Source organism: Notechis scutatus, chromosome 6 (genome assembly GCF_049901735.1).
Source record: "Notechis scutatus isolate UNSWTSFEM ecotype Mainland chromosome 6, rNotScu1.2, whole genome shotgun sequence".
Taxonomy (NCBI): domain Eukaryota; kingdom Metazoa; phylum Chordata; class Lepidosauria; order Squamata; family Elapidae; genus Notechis; species Notechis scutatus.
The window spans coordinates 80,131,843-80,148,850 of NC_142014.1; the positions used below are offsets into that span (position 1 = coordinate 80,131,843).

The 17,008-nt window shown below is 43.9% G+C and overlaps 1 protein-coding gene across 1 annotated transcript in view; it reads right to left on the reverse strand.

Moving 5' to 3' along the window:
• The window catches only part of LOC113431175 (F-box DNA helicase 1-like), a 73,182-nt gene extending 56,594 nt beyond the window's left edge, over positions 1-16,588 (reverse strand). The window contains exons 1-5 of the mRNA XM_087968927.1: positions 16,505-16,588; positions 14,319-14,405; positions 8,382-8,518; positions 6,546-6,654; positions 6,337-6,461 (exon numbers count right to left, since the gene is read on the reverse strand). Coding sequence (XP_087825053.1) covers positions 6,337-6,461; positions 6,546-6,654; positions 8,382-8,518; positions 14,319-14,405; positions 16,505-16,586 — 540 coding nt within the window. The 5' untranslated portion in view covers positions 16,587-16,588. The remainder of the gene's footprint in view (positions 1-6,336; positions 6,462-6,545; positions 6,655-8,381; positions 8,519-14,318; positions 14,406-16,504) is intronic.
• Between the last annotated feature and the right edge of the window lie 420 nt (positions 16,589-17,008).

The following is a 17,008-nucleotide window of genomic DNA, read 5'->3' on the forward strand; positions in this document are numbered from 1 at the left end:
CCCATGGGTGCTCCTTCTATTTGTTTGTATTTTTGTCCGTTGTAGGTGAAGTATGTATTGGATAGACAGTGATTGGTCAGATCTAGGATGTGCTGGGGGGGTTGTATTTGTTTTGGATGGCTGTCAAGGCTTCTTTTATTGGCACTTGGGTGAAGAGGGATATGACATCGAAGCTCACTAGTAGGTCGCTGGGTTGTAAGTTTTGTTTCTTTATGATCTCGATGAACTGGAATGAGTTTCTTACATGTGAGTTGATGGATTCTGCATAGGGCTGTAGTTGTTTGGCGAGAAATTTGGCTAGGTTTTGTAGAGGTGAGCCTATGGAGCTGACTATTGGTCTAAGTGGAGTTCCTTCTTTGTGTATCTTGGGGAGACCATAAAGCTTAGGGCATCTGGAAGATTTCTCTCTGGGTATGATTCTTTGCTGGATTTCTTCACTGATGGGGGAGGCTTTTATTTTGGATCTGGTGGTTTTTCTAGGTAGGTGGTGGGGTCTGTCTTTAGGGGTTTGTATGTGGGGTCTAGGAGTAGGTTGGTTAACTTGGTTTGGTAGTCAGATGTGTTCATAACCACTGTCGCGTTGCCCTTGTCTGCTGGTAGGATTATTATGCTGGTGTCTTCTTTCAGGTTACGTAGTGCAGTTTGTTCTTCTTTGGATAAGTTGCTTTTGGGTGGTTTGCTAGTGCAGAGGATGTTGGTGATTTCGAGTCTGATTCTATTAGCATCATCAGGGTTGGTTTTGGTCAGGCTGGTTTCAACCTCTTCCCTGGTCCAACACCTCAAAGCCACAGGACATGAGATTGACTTTAAAAATACCAGAACTATCGCCAAAACTGAACACCACAGCAGCAGAATAATCAGAGAAGCCATAGAGATAGAAAAACGCCCACACAGCATGAATAAAAGAGATGACACCTCCCGCTTACCAGCCATTTGGAAACCCGCCCTCATGAACAGACGAGTACCCAACATGATGAATGACACCAGACCCACACCCACGAGGGCCACACAAGATGCCACCACCACACTTCCACGTAAAAATCAGACTCACACCCACACAGAAGATGAGACACGACCACAGACCAGAAGCCGCACTGCAGCTGCATCACTACCCACTTCAAACCCATCTGAGCCATACATGAAGCGAACTGACCCCACCATGAAGATGTGGCACGACCACGAACTCAAAGCCAAACAGCAAGATCCCAGCTCACCAGCTCAAATCCCCCAGCAGCTGGGACTAGCCTGAGCACGCCAAGCCCCCACCTGAACAGAGCACGCCTCCAGCCAATCAGAACACGGCCAGCCCCCAACCAATCAGAACACAGCCAAGCCTCCAACCAATGAGAACACACCCCACCCAATCGGACGCAGCCAAGCCCCCACCCAGTCAAGTCACACCCCCACTGGCAGTTAGAAGGAAGAAGCAGCTGAAAGCTCACATCACTCTGAGAAGCACAGAGCCAAGAAGTTAAAGTTGTAGCGACGTTTCAGCAGAATCTCATCTGCCATCATCAGGCTTCTGGATTGTGTTCATCTGTGAGTCAGGACCCCACAGTTGTTTCAGTTTTAAATTTGGGGCAGCCTATTGCTGTGCTAGAATGGTATGACGTGGGAAAATACCCGAACAAAGCTGAATGCCATGCATGTAAGTACCCGCGAAAACATGTATGTATGTATGTATGTATGTATGTATGTATGTATGTATATGTATATGTGTATATCTATATATATATATATATATATATATGTGTGTGTGTATATATATATATATATATATATATGTATGTGTATGTATGTATGTATGTATGTATATATGTGTATATGTGTATATGTGTGTGTGTGTGTGTGTGTATATATATATATATATATATATATATATATATATATATATATATATATATATATATATATATATATATATATATAGCCTTCAGCTTTGTTCGGGTATTTTCCCACGTCATAGTAGTGGTGCTTTTAAAGTTGTTAGCAACGTTTCAGCAGAATCTCATCTGCCATAATCAGGCTTCTGTATTGTGTCAGTCTGTGAGTCAGACTTTTACAGTGGTTTCAGATTTAAATTTGGGGCAGCCTATTGCTGTGCCAGAATGGTTTTTTCTTCATCCTGATTGGTTGGGAGTCTTGGTCTGTGTTTATTGGTCTCGGAGTTTGCTGTGTTCTGCTTGATTGGTGTCTCTAATATCTTCTGTCTGTTTTTTGGCTCTTTTTGTATCTTGATTGGCTGGCAGCATTGTGTTGCTTTATTGGAGGCCTTTAGTGCAGCTTGGCTTCGGGTAAATGGACGGCTATCATTAGTTAGGAAGCTGGGTTTCATCTGGGTGCCTGGTTGGGGTGTGTTTGAGCTGGAAGTATCAGGGGGGATTTGTTTGTGCCCAGGTGTTTGCCTGGCTTGTGGTGTGGAGATTTTTTTGTTTGTGAGTGCAGGCTTCCAAATGATTGACAGCCTGGTGGAATCATCTCTTCTATTCATGCTTTCTGGTCTTTTTTCAATCTCTATGGCTTCTCTGATGATTCTGTGGTTAGGGTTTTCTATAGTGGCTAGGGCAGGGGTGGGCAAACTACGGCCCGCGGGACACATCCGGCCCGTTGCTCATTTTAATACGGCCCGCCTCTGAAAAAAAAATATTCCCTCTGAAAAAAAAATTGGGGCTGGCCAAAAGAGCCCCGCGCTGCGCGCCAAAAATTGCACACACAACACGGAGCTGGGCAGCCGCTTCCTGGTAGCGGGGCCAAGGCCACCGCCCGGGGAACGCCCACTGCTTTCCCTCGCCAGGGCTGGGCGGTGGCGTGTTGCCCTGCGCCAGCGTGGCCCCGCCTGGCAGCGTGCTTCTCAGCTGGTCTCCTCCTCCTCGGCCATACAGAACAAACAGGCAGAGAAGGAGGAGACCAGCCGGCTGTTGGGGGAAGCTTTCTGCGCCCGAAAGAGGCAGCTACTAATCTCCGGCTTTGCTCCGCTTCTCCAATGGTCCGGCACCACCCTGTTCTTCTTGTGCTGCGAAAGGCGGCTAATGATCTCCGGCTCCGCTCTGCTTCTCCAACATCCGGCGCCGCCCTGTTCTGTGTCAGGCCCAGCAAGTCCGAGCAGCCGGGCGCACAGAACAGGGCAGCGCCGGATGTTGGAGAAGCAGAGTGGGCCGGAGATCATGCCGCCTCTTTCGCAGCACAAGAAGCCTCCCCAACTGGCCAGGTGCTCTCCTCCTTCTCTGCCTCCTTCTCTGCCTCTCCCCTCTTGCTCCTCACAGTTGCCCTGAGCTGGTGCGGTTCTTTACTTGGGCAGCCAGACGCCCGCAGCAGCGCCCGCAGCAGCAACAGGCAGTTCTGCCCGGGCTCTGCTCAGGTGTCCGGCTGGGGCTGTCAGGAGTTGCTACCGCTGGCGCAGCTCCGCGGCTCCAGTCCCGCGTTGCCTTGGGAAGGGAAAGGCAAAACCAGGAGCCGCTGAGCCTGAACCTCCGGTGCCGCTGCTGCCGTTGCAAAGCACCGCCGCGGCTCTTCCTTTTTGCCTTTCCTTCCCGAGGCAACGTGGGACTGGAGCCGCGTGGAGCCGTGCCGGCAGTAGCAACTCCTGACTCAGGGGGCCTCCGAGGGGAGGAAGGAGGAGAAGAAGGGGGGAAGGGGGCGATTCCCAAAAAATCTTGTGCTGACCCGGCCCGTCTGTCAAATTTTAAAAGTGAATGCGGCCCCCCCGAGCCAAAAAGTTTGCCCACCCCTGGGCTAGGGTTTTGGTGCCATTGAAGTTGATGCTATGACCTGTGGCTTCCATGTGTTGGACTAGTGAGGAAGTGTGTTCCAGCTTTTTGACTGCATTTTTGTGTTCATCCAGGCGGTTGCTTATTCTTCTATTGGTCTGTCCAATGTATGTGGCTGGGCATGATGCACAGGGGACTTCGTATATGTCTTGGTTTTCCAGGTCAATTTTATCTTTGGGGTTTCTGAGGATGGCTGCTATTTTTCTGTCTGTTTTGAAGGCAGTCTTGATGTGATGTCTGTGTAGTACCTTACTAATTTTGTCTGTAGTGCCTCTTATGTAGGGCAGGACAGCTGTTCCATAGGTCTGTTCATCTTCTGGGTCTCTATTATGTCTCAGTGTGTTTTTTGTGGATCAAGCCGGTGATTTTGCTTTTGTGGAAGCCGTTGGCTTTCAGTACTTTAGTCAGGGTGCATAGTTCAGTCTTAATGTGTGTCTTGTCTACCAGGCGTTTGGTTCTGGTAATTAGTGTTTTAGCCACGGAGTTTATCTGTGCTGGGTGGTGGTGGGATTGGGCGTTGAGGTAGCGGTTAGTGTGTGTTTTCTTCTGGTATATGGTGTGTCCTAGTGTGCCATCTGTTTTTTTGTAGATTAGTACATCTAGGAATGGTAGTTGTTTGTTTGTTTCTGTTTCCATGGTGAACTTGATTTTGGGGTGTGCGCTGTTTAGGTGTGTTAGGAAATTGTTTAGGTTTTCTTGTCCATGGGGCCAAATCACGAATGTGTCATCGATGTATCTTAACCATAGTTTGGGTTTGAGGATGGCATTGGCCAGGGCTCTGGATTCGAATTCTTCCATGAACAGGTTTGCAATGACAGGCAAGGCATCGCGGTCTCCCTCTCATGCTCGCTCTGAACTTCGTGCGGACCAAAATAAAAAGATCGCCCACCGTCATGTTTGGAGCTCCGCATTTGGAGCTTCCGCCGCCGTTGGAGCTCCAAACAGCGGCAGTGCTCCAAACACGAAGCCGGTTGCTAAAGAGCCAGAAAGCAGCAAGGGCGCCAGGTGGAAAGGACAGGGTTGCGATCACACGGAGATGCCCAAAGCGCGGAGCGCACATAACTAAAGGCGGCGCACACAGTTGGCTTGGGGACTACAAGGCAGCATCTGCGCCTCTTCCGGCGCGTCTCTAGGCTGCTTCCGCAGCTACGGGGACGCTCTCCGTTGCCTACCAGCCCTTCTTCCTTGGGCTCCCTGCCGTGGGGTACACCCACTTCCTCCTGCAAATTACGCCTCGCAACTCTTCTCTCCCTTTCCTCTCGCTCCAAAAGATCGCCATCGTATCCCGCCGATTCGGGCTTCCAGCCACGTTGTGATCCACTAGTGAGGTTGCCATCTCGGATGGAGGCATCGCAGTCTCCCTCTCTTGCTCGCTTTGAACTTCGCGCGACCAAAATAAAAAGATCGCCCGCCGTCATGTTTGGAGCTGCCACTTCCGCGTTTGGAGCTCCAAATGGCGGCGGCACTCCAAACACGGAAGCGGCAGCTCCAAACGTGGCGGCGGAATGGGCAGAAGGGAAAGCAACAGCGGCGGGTGCCAAAGGTGTCTGCAGCAAAGGTGGGAGTAGGGAGCTCTCTGTGCTTGGCCATGATCGCCCGTTAGGAGCGGCTGGTGGCGAGGAATTCCGGCCCGCCAGGCGCTCCTAACGGCAAGTCTCCCGCCCTTCCCCCTTATTTTGCATATTTTAAAATAGGCCTAAATTTTGGGGGAGGGGCTTAATTTGATTTTATGCCCAAAAAACATGCTGGGCCTTCCTATTGGTGGAGGCCGTATTGTTGGAGAAACACGGTACCACCTCTTACAATACTAGATAACACAGTATCAACAGTAGAGACCTTCAAATTTCTGGGTTCTATTATATCACATAATCTAAAATGGACACCTAACATCAAAAACGTCATCAAAAAAGCACAACGAAGAATGTTCTTTCTGCGCCAACTCAGGAAGCTCAAACTGCCCAAGGAGCTGCTGATCCAGTTCTACAGAGGAATTATTAAGTCTGTCATCTGCACCTCTATCACTGTCTGGTTTGGCTCTGCAACCCAACAGGACAGACACAGACTCCAGAGAGTAATTAGGACTGCACAAAAAAACAATGGCTACCAATCTGCCTTCCATGGAGGATTTGCATACTGCATGAATCAAAAAGAGGACTGTGAAAATATTTACAGACCCCTCACATCCCGGACATAAACTGTTTCAACTCCTACCCTCAAAACCACGCTATAGAGCATTGCACACCAGAACAACTAGACACAAGGACAGTTTTTTCCCCAACACCATCACTCTATTAAACAAATAATTCCCTCAACACTGTCCAACTATTTACAAAGTCTGTTACTAAGGAGAAGGAATTTTGAAGAGGAGGAGAAGGAGGAAGAAAGGGAGCGAAGGAGGGAGGAAGGAAGGAAGGAAGACAGATGGAGAGGAGGGAGGGAGAGGAGGAGGGGAGGAGGAAGAGAGGGAGGGAGGGAGAAAGGAAGGGAGAAAAAGAGAGAGGGAAGGAAGGAAAAGAGGGAGGAAGGAATCAATCCCTACTGCACCCTTCCTTTGCCTTCTCACACTCACCCCTAGGAAGTATATCTTAGCAGATGAGTTTTTATCTAGAATTTCCACAGCATTCTTAAAGACGGCTTTGTTGGTCCGGGATAAGCAAGCCACTTTTCCCTCTATGTGGACCTCACTGACATCACCTGTAAAAAGCACAGCATCATGTTAGTCCTGCTTAGAAATTCTTACTTGGAATGACAAAAGGATGACTGGCTTAAAACACTCACTGTTCAGGTTGTTTCCCACCAAGGTTTTGTTCCGGACTTTCTTGTCCAGAACAAGGCTATCCAGAAGAGTTGCGCCAACATAAGCTATTTCGTAGCCAAACCGAAAACTCTGTGGAAGCAAGAGGGGAAAGGAAAATGCAGCATCGTTGATCCAATTTTACGATCTTGTTTTGAAGGGGACAATGAATGCTGCACGGATTAACCCAACCAGAACTGGAAATGCTGGTTTTTGGCAAAACAAGTGTAACACTAAAACATATGATAGACAGACAGACAGATGTAGATAGATGATAGATAATAGATAGAAAGATGATAGATAGATGATATAGATGATACAGATAGATGATAAATAGATGATAGATAGATAGATAGATAGATAGATAGATAGATAGATAGATAGATAGACAGATAGATAGATGATAGATAGATAGATAGATGATAGATAGATAGATAGATGAATAATAGATAGATAGATGATAGATAGATAGATAGAAAGAAGAGAGAGAGAGATATAGATAGATAGATAGATGATAGATAGATAGATAGATGATAGATAGATAGATGATAGATAGATAGATAGATAGATAGATAGATGATAGATAGATAGATAGATAGATGATAGATAGATAGATAGATAGATGATGATAGATGATGATAGACAGATAGATGATAGATAGATAGATGATAGATAGATGATAGATGATAGAAAGATGATAGATAGATAGATGATAGATAGATAGATAGATAGATAGATAGATAGATGATGATAGATAGATAGATAGATAGATAGATAGATGATAGATAGATAGATAGATAGATGATAGATAGATAGATAGATAGATGATAGATAGACAGATAGATAGATAGATAGATAGATAGATAGATAGATAGATAAAAAATAGATAGATAGATAGATGATAGATAGATAGATAGATGATAGAAAGATGATAGATAGATAGAAAGATAGATAGATAGATAGATAGATAGATAGATAGATAGATGATAGATGATAGATAGATAGATAGATAGATAGATGATAGATAGATAGATAGATAGATAGATAGATGATAGATAGATAGATAGATAGATAGATGATAGATAGATAGATAGATAGATAGATAGATAGATAGATAGATAGATGATAGAATGGATAGCATGGATAGCATAGATAGATAGATAGATAGATAGATAGATAGATAGATGATAGATAGATATGATAGATAGATAGATAGATAGATAGATAGATAGATAGATAGATAGATAGATAGATACACACACACACACATAGATACAGGGGTGGGATTCTATTGGTGCTGCCCAGTTCTGCCGTATTGGTAGCTCCGAAGATCAGCTGAGAGAGAACCGGTTGGGCTCTAGACTGTCCTTTATTTCCTGCTTTTTCAACCTCAGCTGCTTTGCGCAGCACAGCTGATTTTGAACACGGAAGAAAGAAGACTATTTTCAAATGCTGCGCACACGCACAAAGCACATGCTCACCCAATCGGTTATTACACCAGTTGAATCCCACCCCTGGATAGATAGATGTGTGGATCTTCTCCAATTGGCACTGTGAGATAACTTTCACCTGGAACTGGAGAAGACCCACAATTTAGATCTATGATTTGCAAGAAACTGAATCTTCTGGATCAAATTGTGGATCTTCTCAACGTCAGGATTCCGACCGATGTTGAGATTGCTTTCTATTGGAACTGGAAAAGATCCACAATTTAGATCCTCGAATCATTAAGAACTGAATCTTCTGGCTCTTCAATCTACAGCTATCCCACAACTCCAGGTCAAATTTCTCAGCTAGTCGGCCCTCCTACCTCAGCTTACCTGCGTCAGGTAGAAGTTGCGACTGTCACTCACACTAAAACCTGTGTTGTCAGCACCTCGGAAGGTACAGATCTGTTGGTGTGGATCTCCTACCAGGATCACCCCACACGTTTGCCTGAGGATAATGTCCATAATAGCTACAGAAAGAAAAAAAGACCTTTAGAAGCTCGATATGGAAAGGCCACGAAGACCACAGGAACCCTCAAAAAAAAAAAAATATAATTTAATCAGCTGAGGATTTTAATCTTTTAATCTTTATCATAAATAATGAGAACTGAAATGTCTAAAACAGGAAAGACGTGTAGAGGAAATCACATCCCTCTGCCCCCAAACTCACAAATCGTGGATCTTACAGAGTTTCCCCTAATATTAGATCACTGTTTCTCAATCTTGGCAAGCTGAAGATATGTGGGGACTTCAATTCCCAGAATTCCCTAGTCAGCCAGGGACTTTCCTTTAGAGTTCTCTCGTCTGCAAAGAGTTAAAAATTCCTTGAGAATTATTTCTCTGTGGCAACTGCACCAAAAGACCAATCCAACCATTACAGGCAGTCCTCGACTTACAATCACAATTGAGCCCAAAATTTCTGTTGCTGAGCAAGAAAGTTGTCATGTTTTGCCTAGTGGTGGGATTCAAATAACTTAACAACTGGTTCTCTGCCCTAATGACCAGCTGGGTAGGCATGGCTGGGTGGTCATGTGACTGGGTGGGCGTGGCCAATTTGACGTCCCGCACGTCGAGGGGCACTTTGCCTCGCCCAGCCTCACATGATCCTGCGGATGCTGCGATGGTTATAAATGTGGAAAAACGGTCATATATCACTTTTTTCAGTGTCATTGTAACTACTGTACAAAAATACAAAAAGTTTCTTTGCTTGAAAAAAGCTGGCCTAAATACCAATCATTACATTAAAAATACCTGCAAGTCGGAGTTACAAATCAGGCAGGGTGCCAGAGCACCTTGAGGAATTAAAATAGTTAAAATGCAGTGATAACTATCAGCAGCCAACTCTTGCTTATAAAGTGAAACCCTTTAGCAGAGAGGTCATATACGCTCTCCAGAAACTTGGGCTACAAAATGCCAAGCTAAAGAGACAAACTGGTTTTCCCAGCTGCAATGTATGGCTGTGAAAGTTGGACCATAAGGAAGGCTGAGCGCCAAAGAATGGAGGCCTTTGAACTCTGGTGCTGGAGGAGAAGATTCCTGCAAGTCCCTTGGACTGCAAGGCCATCAAACTGGTCAGTCTTAGAGGAGATCAACCCTGTCCATTTGCCTCTTGAAAAAAGCACCTTTGAGACAGCCATGACCTGGATGACTGAAGAATCCCCATAGACAAGAGATTCCTGCGTTCAGTGAACTGACAAAGCACCCTTTCCCACCCAGGAGAAGGAATCCTTAGTTCCATTTGCACCACTCACTTCACAAGATATCCTAAGGAAATCATCCAGATTTAAGGAAAAATCACATGCCCCCCAGAAAGGCAGTAAAAAAAAAATCAGTGCCAAGCTTGCATCCTGCCTCTTGGAAGTACACCCCAAAAGGACAGTGCCAGGAACCACTAAAGCAGTGAAGGAAGACCCCACCCCAGGTGGAAAAAGAAACCACGAGGCAGGAAAAAAGTCAAACACAATACAAATAATTTAATCACAACAGTTTAAATCCTTTTAAAACTAAAACACAAGCCTTGTCTGGCTCATTGCCAGAGCTCACAACCTAGGCAAGCTCAAGTATAAACACTTGAGATAAGCCTAACTACAAAGAAAGCAATTAGTGCTAGAATGTTGCAAAAGAGCAACCATAGTAGCTATTGCTTGTTAAACCAATTACCAGAAACAAATAGATACAGGAACTAGCCAGATTTCTGAACCCTGCTTCTTTTCAGGAACAGAGATTAACCTTTTTCCTCCTGTTGGGAGGAAAATGCCTCCCGATGAGGATTCTTCCAGCTGGGAAACAGCGAATGATGCCTTGAATAATAAATGGAATAGTGAAGCAGAGCTGCCGGAAAGAAGTCTTTTAATGGCAAGAAACTTTGATTCAGTAAAGTTTCTCAGCTAGCTAGGCTGATTGACATCCAAACATGAGTTTATATATTCTTTCTGAGCCTTTCAGCTCAACACATGCTTTTGATAATTAAATCCTGTATTTGGTGATGTTTTAATTCTATATCTATTATGGGATTTTTTTTCTTAGTTTGGCTTTGTTTGGAAGGAAAAAGGGTTTATCTCTGTTGAAAAGAAAATTGGGAAATCTGACTAGTTCCTGTGCCTTGTTTATCTTGGTAATTGGTTTAACAAGATGGTAATTGGTTTAAGAAGATATAGCTGTGTTGTTGCTACATTCTGACTATATTGTTGCTACATTCCAGTGGTTTTATTAGTCTAAAGCAATGGTTCTCAACCTGTGGGTCGCAACCCCTTTGGAGGTCGAACGACCCTTTCACAGGGGTCGCCTAAGACCATCGGAAAACACATATTTTTGATGGTCTTAGGAACCGAGCCATAATTTTATGGTTGGGGGTCACCACAACATGAGGAACTGTATTAAAGGGTCGCAGCATTAGGAAGGTTGAGAACCACTGGTCTAAAGTGTTTCCCTGGTTAACTCCCCTGGGGCTGTCAGTTCTGGAAATGAGACAGAGAAGGCTAGTGTTTTAGTTTAAAAGGATTTAAAGTGTTGTGATCTACTCATTTGTATTTGATTTATTTGTATTGTGTTTGAATTAATTGCTGCCTCATGGTTTCTTCTTCTATCTGGGGCCTTCCTTCAAAGCTGAATAGGGAAAATTATCTCATCAATAAACACAGGATTAAACTTCACCAAAAACCAGTTTTAGACCAAAACTCAGAAAATGAGTTTGAATGTCAATCTTTCAAGAAACCTTGCTGAATGTCACTCATCTTGGTGCCTTGTCATTAAAAACGTCTTTCTGGCAGCTCTGCTTGGTTATTCAATTATTTCTTCAAAGTGCTAATCTTGGCATCCCGACTGGAAGAACTCCAACAGGGGACTATTTCCTCCCAACAGCAGTATAAAAAGCTTAAAACAACCCTTCCCCTTTAAGAAAGTCAAGCCTCAGAAGCTCCGGAGACAGGAGGTCTAAGCGTACTGGCAAGAATCTTTAGCTGTTTCTTCTTCTTCTTGTGCCATATCTGTCATCGGACATCAGGGATCATGTTGGTGATCCTATTTTTATCAATAGCCACAACAAAAAAGTGCTGCTGAGTTTTGTCCATACCAGTCCCTTAGATGTTCTTCTGCCTGGACCTCGTCTGCCTTCAATCTTTTCCTGGAGGATTAAGTGAAGTATGATGTATTTTTCTGGGTATCGCATCACATGTCCAAAATATTCTAACTTTTGCTTTTTAATGGTTTTGATGATTTCCCTTGGCTTTCCCAGGCAGCTTATCACCTCCTCATTTCTGATTTTGCCAACCGAGCTTATACATAACAGCCATGTGTAAATCCACATTTCAAATGCTTCTAGTCTCTTCAAGTAGCTTTTTGTCAGAGACCAACTCTCTACTCCATAGAGCAGGCTAGAAAAGATGTAACATCTGACAAGGCTCATTTTAGTCTTGGGCTTAGGTTGTGACTGCAGAAGACCTTTTTCATTTTGAAGAATGCTGTTCGAGCCTTCTCTATACTTGTCTTTACTTCAGGGGTCATGTTCCAGCTTTCATGTAAATTAGAACTGAGTTATGTAATCCTTTCAACTTTTTCTAGTGGCATGTCTTCCGAATTTATCAGTGGTAAATTAATTGGTTGTTTTCTGGCAACCATGGTCTTGGTTTTTGGGGTGTTAAGCTTCAAGCCGTATTTTTCAAATATTTCTGTGACTCTGTTAATGTGGAGCTGAAGGTCTTCATCCTTACTGGCAAGCAGAACTGTATCATCAGCATATCTTAAACTGTTGACCCGAACACTGTTTACTTTGAGGCAGGGGTGGGATTCAAATTTTTTAACAACCGGTTCTGTGGGTGTGGCTTAGTTGGTGGGCGTGGCTTGGTTGTCATGTTATTGGCTGGGTGTGGCCAACTCAATATCACTCTCATCGAGGCACGCATCTCCTCCCCTGGCCTCTCATGACTGTGGGGATTCTGCAACAGTCATAAGTGTGAAAAATGGTCATAAGTCACTTTTTTCAGTGCCATTGTAACTTTGAATGGTCACTCCACACAAGCAAAGTACCAGCAAGGGAGGGGGGAAAATCTCCAGAGAAGTTCCTGAGAGAGGAAGTCTAGTGCTGCCAAGAATGTAATAAGTGTTAAGAGAGAGGCAGTTTCTGTAAGCAACACCAGAATGTTTCCTTCCTGCCTTCCTTACAGGATTAGCCCAGTAATTTCTTCTAACAACCGGTTCTCCAAGCTGCTTAGAATGTTAACAATCGGTTCTAGCGAATAGGGGCGAACCGGTAGAATCCCACCCCTGCTTAGAGGCCAATATTGATGTTTTCCAGTGCTTCGTTGAAAATTCACAGAATAGATATTAAACAACAACAGAGACAGAATACAGCCCTATCTGACCCCTCTGCTTCATCTGAATATTTTTGGCCTAAACTCACATTTGCAACCTGATGCCAATATAGATTCTTATTATTCGGATGTCTTTGTCATCTAGTCCCATTTGTTTCAGGACTTGTAAGTTTGTTAGGTCTTATTTTATCAAATAGAGGGACATGGTGGCTCAGGGGCTAAGACGCTGAGCTTGACGATCAGAAAGGTCAGCATGTTTGGCGGTTCAAATCCTCAGCACCACGTAACGGAGTGAGCTCCCATTACTTGTCCCAGCTTCTACCAACCTAGCAGTTTGAAAGCATGTAAACATGCAAGTAGAAAAATAGGGACCACCTTTGGTGGGAAGGGAACAGCGTTCTATGCGCCTTTGGCATTTAGTCATGCCGGCCACATGACCACGGAGACGGCTTCGGACAGCGCTGGCTCTTTGGCTTTGTAACGGAGATGAGCACCACCTCCTAGAGCCGGAAATGACTAGCATGGATGTGCAAGGGGAACGTTTACCTATTTTATCAAATGCTTTTTCAAAATCAATGAAGCACATTTAAACACTGTGACTGACATCTCTATAACACCGTACGAGAACTTGAATGCTAAATAAGGCATCTCGTGTACCAAAATTGTTTCTGAAACAAATTGTCTGTTACTTAGACACTCCTCAATTTTGTGGTATATTCTTGTGTGAATTCTTCTCAGGAATATTTTCAGAGCATGACTCATTAAGCTTATTGTTCTGTATTCAGTACACTTTTTTGCATTTATTTTTTGGGGATTGTCACAAAGGTTGACTTTAGCCAATCATTCGGTATCTCTCCTGTTTCATAATATTCGATTGAAGAGCTTCAGTAAAAATTTCTTCCCATTGTCTTCTAGCAATTTTAAAATTTCTACTGGGGTATCATTAGGTCCTGTGGCTTTTTTTGTTTTCACTATTTCTATTGCATGTTCAACCTCCTTCATAGTAATGTTTGGTCCAGTTGTTTTACTTCCCATATCAATATCATCCCTAGTGTCCTCAAAAGTTCTTCAATATTAGGCTAGAAACAACACCAGAATGTTTCCTTCCTGCCTTCCTTACAGTATTAGCCCTGTAAAGTGGAAAAAAACAAAAGGAGATTTTTTTTCCAACAACCGGTTCTCCGAAATGCTCAGAAAGTTAACAAACTGTTTAGTGAATCTGGCTTCCCCATTGACTTTGCTCGTCAGAAGGTTGCAAAAGGGGATCACGTGACCACTGGAACCATCCTAAGTACATGTCAGTTGCCAAGCATCCAAATTTTGATCATATGATCACGGAGGTTGTGAGAAAAATGGTCATGTCACTTTTTTCAGTGCTGTCGCAACTTCATATGATCATTAAACCAACTGTTGAAAGTCAAGGACTATCTGTACATGAACTCATAAGCTACACCTCACTCACCAGGGGTGCAGTCTTCGACCCCGTCCACCATGATGACATCGTACTGGGAAATAGAAGGTTTTCTGAGTTGCAAATACTTCAAGTAACCTAAAAGACATAAGACTGATGTTTAAAATCAGTATCAGTGTACAATAAACCAACATTTATGTTTTGCAATCTTCTGCGTTACAGCAGAAACAGAGCCTACTATGACTTTAAAAAGGAAGCATTGTTATAATTTCTTTTAATACAGAGTTTCCTAATCTTGGCCAATTAAAGATGCGTGGACTTCCAACTCCCATCATGCTGGCTCAGGAATTCTGGGAATTGAAGTCCTCATGTCTTAAACTGCCCAAGACAGGATTAGAACCCACCATCTCCTGGTGATTGGCCCAAAGTCACCCAGCCAGCTTTCATGACTTAGATAACAGATAACATTAACAGATAACCAGAGTTGGAAGGGACCTTGTACGTCATCGTCCAACCCCCCACCCAAGCAGGAGACCCTATACTATTTCTGACAAATGGCAATCCAATCTCTTCTTGAAAGCTTCCAGTGATGTCGCTCCCACAACTTGCCCTCCCACAACGAGGGCAACTTCTGTTCCATGGGTTGATTGTTCTCACTGTCAGAAAGTTTCTCCTTATTTCCAGGTTGAATCTCTCCTTGTTCAGTTTCCATCCATTGTTCCTTTTCTGGCCTTCAGGTGCTTTGGAGAATAGCTTGACCTCTTCCTCCTCTCTGGGGCAGCCCCTCAAATATTGGAAGACTGCTCTCCTGTCTCTCCTGGTCCTTCTCTTCACCAGACTAGCCAAGCTCAGTTCCTGCAACCGTTCTTCATATATTTTAGCCTCCAGTCCCCTAATCATCCTGGTTGCTCTTCTCTGTACTTTTTCTAGAGTCTCAACATCTTTTCTATAGTGTGGTGACCAAAACTGGATGCAGGACTCTAGGTGTGGTCTTACTAAGGCTTTATAGAGTGGTATTAGTACCTCCCTTGATCCTGATTGTATCCCTCTGTTAATGCAATTTAGGATTGCATTAGCTTTTTTGGCTGCTTCTGCACACTGCTGGCTCCTATTTAGCTGGTTGTCCACTAAGATTCCAAGATCCCTCTCATAGTTACTGCTATTGAGCCTGGTTTCACCCAATCTGTATGTGTCCTTTTGGTTTTTCTTGCCATGTAGGATTTTACTTTTCTCTACGTTGAATTTCATTTTGTTAGATAGGGGCCAGGATTCAAGTCTGTCGAGATCCATCTGGATCTTGAGCCTATCTTCTTGGGTGTTGGCTATTCCTGCCAGCTTAGTATCCCCTGTAAATTTGGTGAGTTCCCCTTCTATTCCCTCATCTATGTCGGTAATAAAGATATTGAAGAGTACTGGGCCTAAGACAGAACCTTGTGGCACCCTACTGCTTACTTCCCTCCATGTAGACTCAGACCCATTAAGGATTACTCGTTGAGTACGGTTTGCCAGCCAGTTGCGAATCCTATCCCACTTTTTTCTAGCTTACCATAAAATAGGTTGTGGTCTATTTTGTTGAATGCCTTGCTGAAATCTAAGTATATTATGTCCACAGTATTTTGCTGGTCTACTAATTTAGTCACTATGTTGAAGAATGAAATAAGATTGGTTTGGCATGATCTGTTCTTAACAAACCCGTGCTGACTGCTAGTTATTACTTTACTTGTTTCTAGATGTTGGCAGATCTGTTTTTTTATTACCTTTTCCAGTATCTTCCCGGGTATTCATGTTAGGCTGATTGGTCTGTAGTTTCCTGGGTTTGTTTATTTTTTCCTTTTTTGAAGATGGGAACCACTTAGGCAAGACTAGAACGCACCATCCCCTAATGATTGGTCCAAAGTCAAAAAGCTGGTTTTCATGCTTAAGGCGGAACTAGAATTCACCCTCTCCTGGTGATTAGTTCAAAGTCATCCAACCAGCTTTCATTCCTAAGACAGGATTTGAACTCACTGTCTCCTGGTGATTGCTTTAAAGTCACTAGCTGGATTTCATTCCTAAGGAGGGACTAGAACTCACTGACTCCTGGTGATTGGTCCAAGGTCACCCAGCCGGCTTTATGCCTAAGGCAGGACTAGAATTTCCCTCCATGAAGAAAATCGCCCCTTTATTCTTATTTTTTTCTTCCTGTTTCTTCAGCAGAGCTAAATGCCCCCAACCTCCTCTCACATATTCCCACTTACCGTCGTGCGTCACTGTGTATGCCATCTTCCGGGTTTGGCGCAGCGTTTCCATCTTGCTCCATATTTTTCTCGCTTCTTCCATGATCTAGAAAGCAAAAGCCGGTAAGAAGATCTTGCTGGTGAAAAGATCAGCGTTTTCTCCTCTAGGCTGCCCAGAGATCTTGAAGGAGAAGGAAGGTCTGGATCTACAGTGAGTCCTTGACTTACAACCACAATGGAGCCCCACATTTCCACCGCTAAGCAAGACAGTTGTTGTTTTGCCCCATTTTATGACCTTTCTTGCCACAGTTGTTAAGTTCAACACACAGTTGATAAGTGGATCTGGCTGTTCCCGTGGACTTTGCTGCTCATAAATACAGGTAGTCCTCAACTTAGGACCACAATAGAGCCCAAAATTTCTGTTGCTAAGCGAGACAGTTCTTAAGTGAATTTTGCCCCATATTGCAACTTTTCTTGCCACTCCAGTTCTTAAGTTTGTCACATGCTTGTTAAGAGAATATGGCT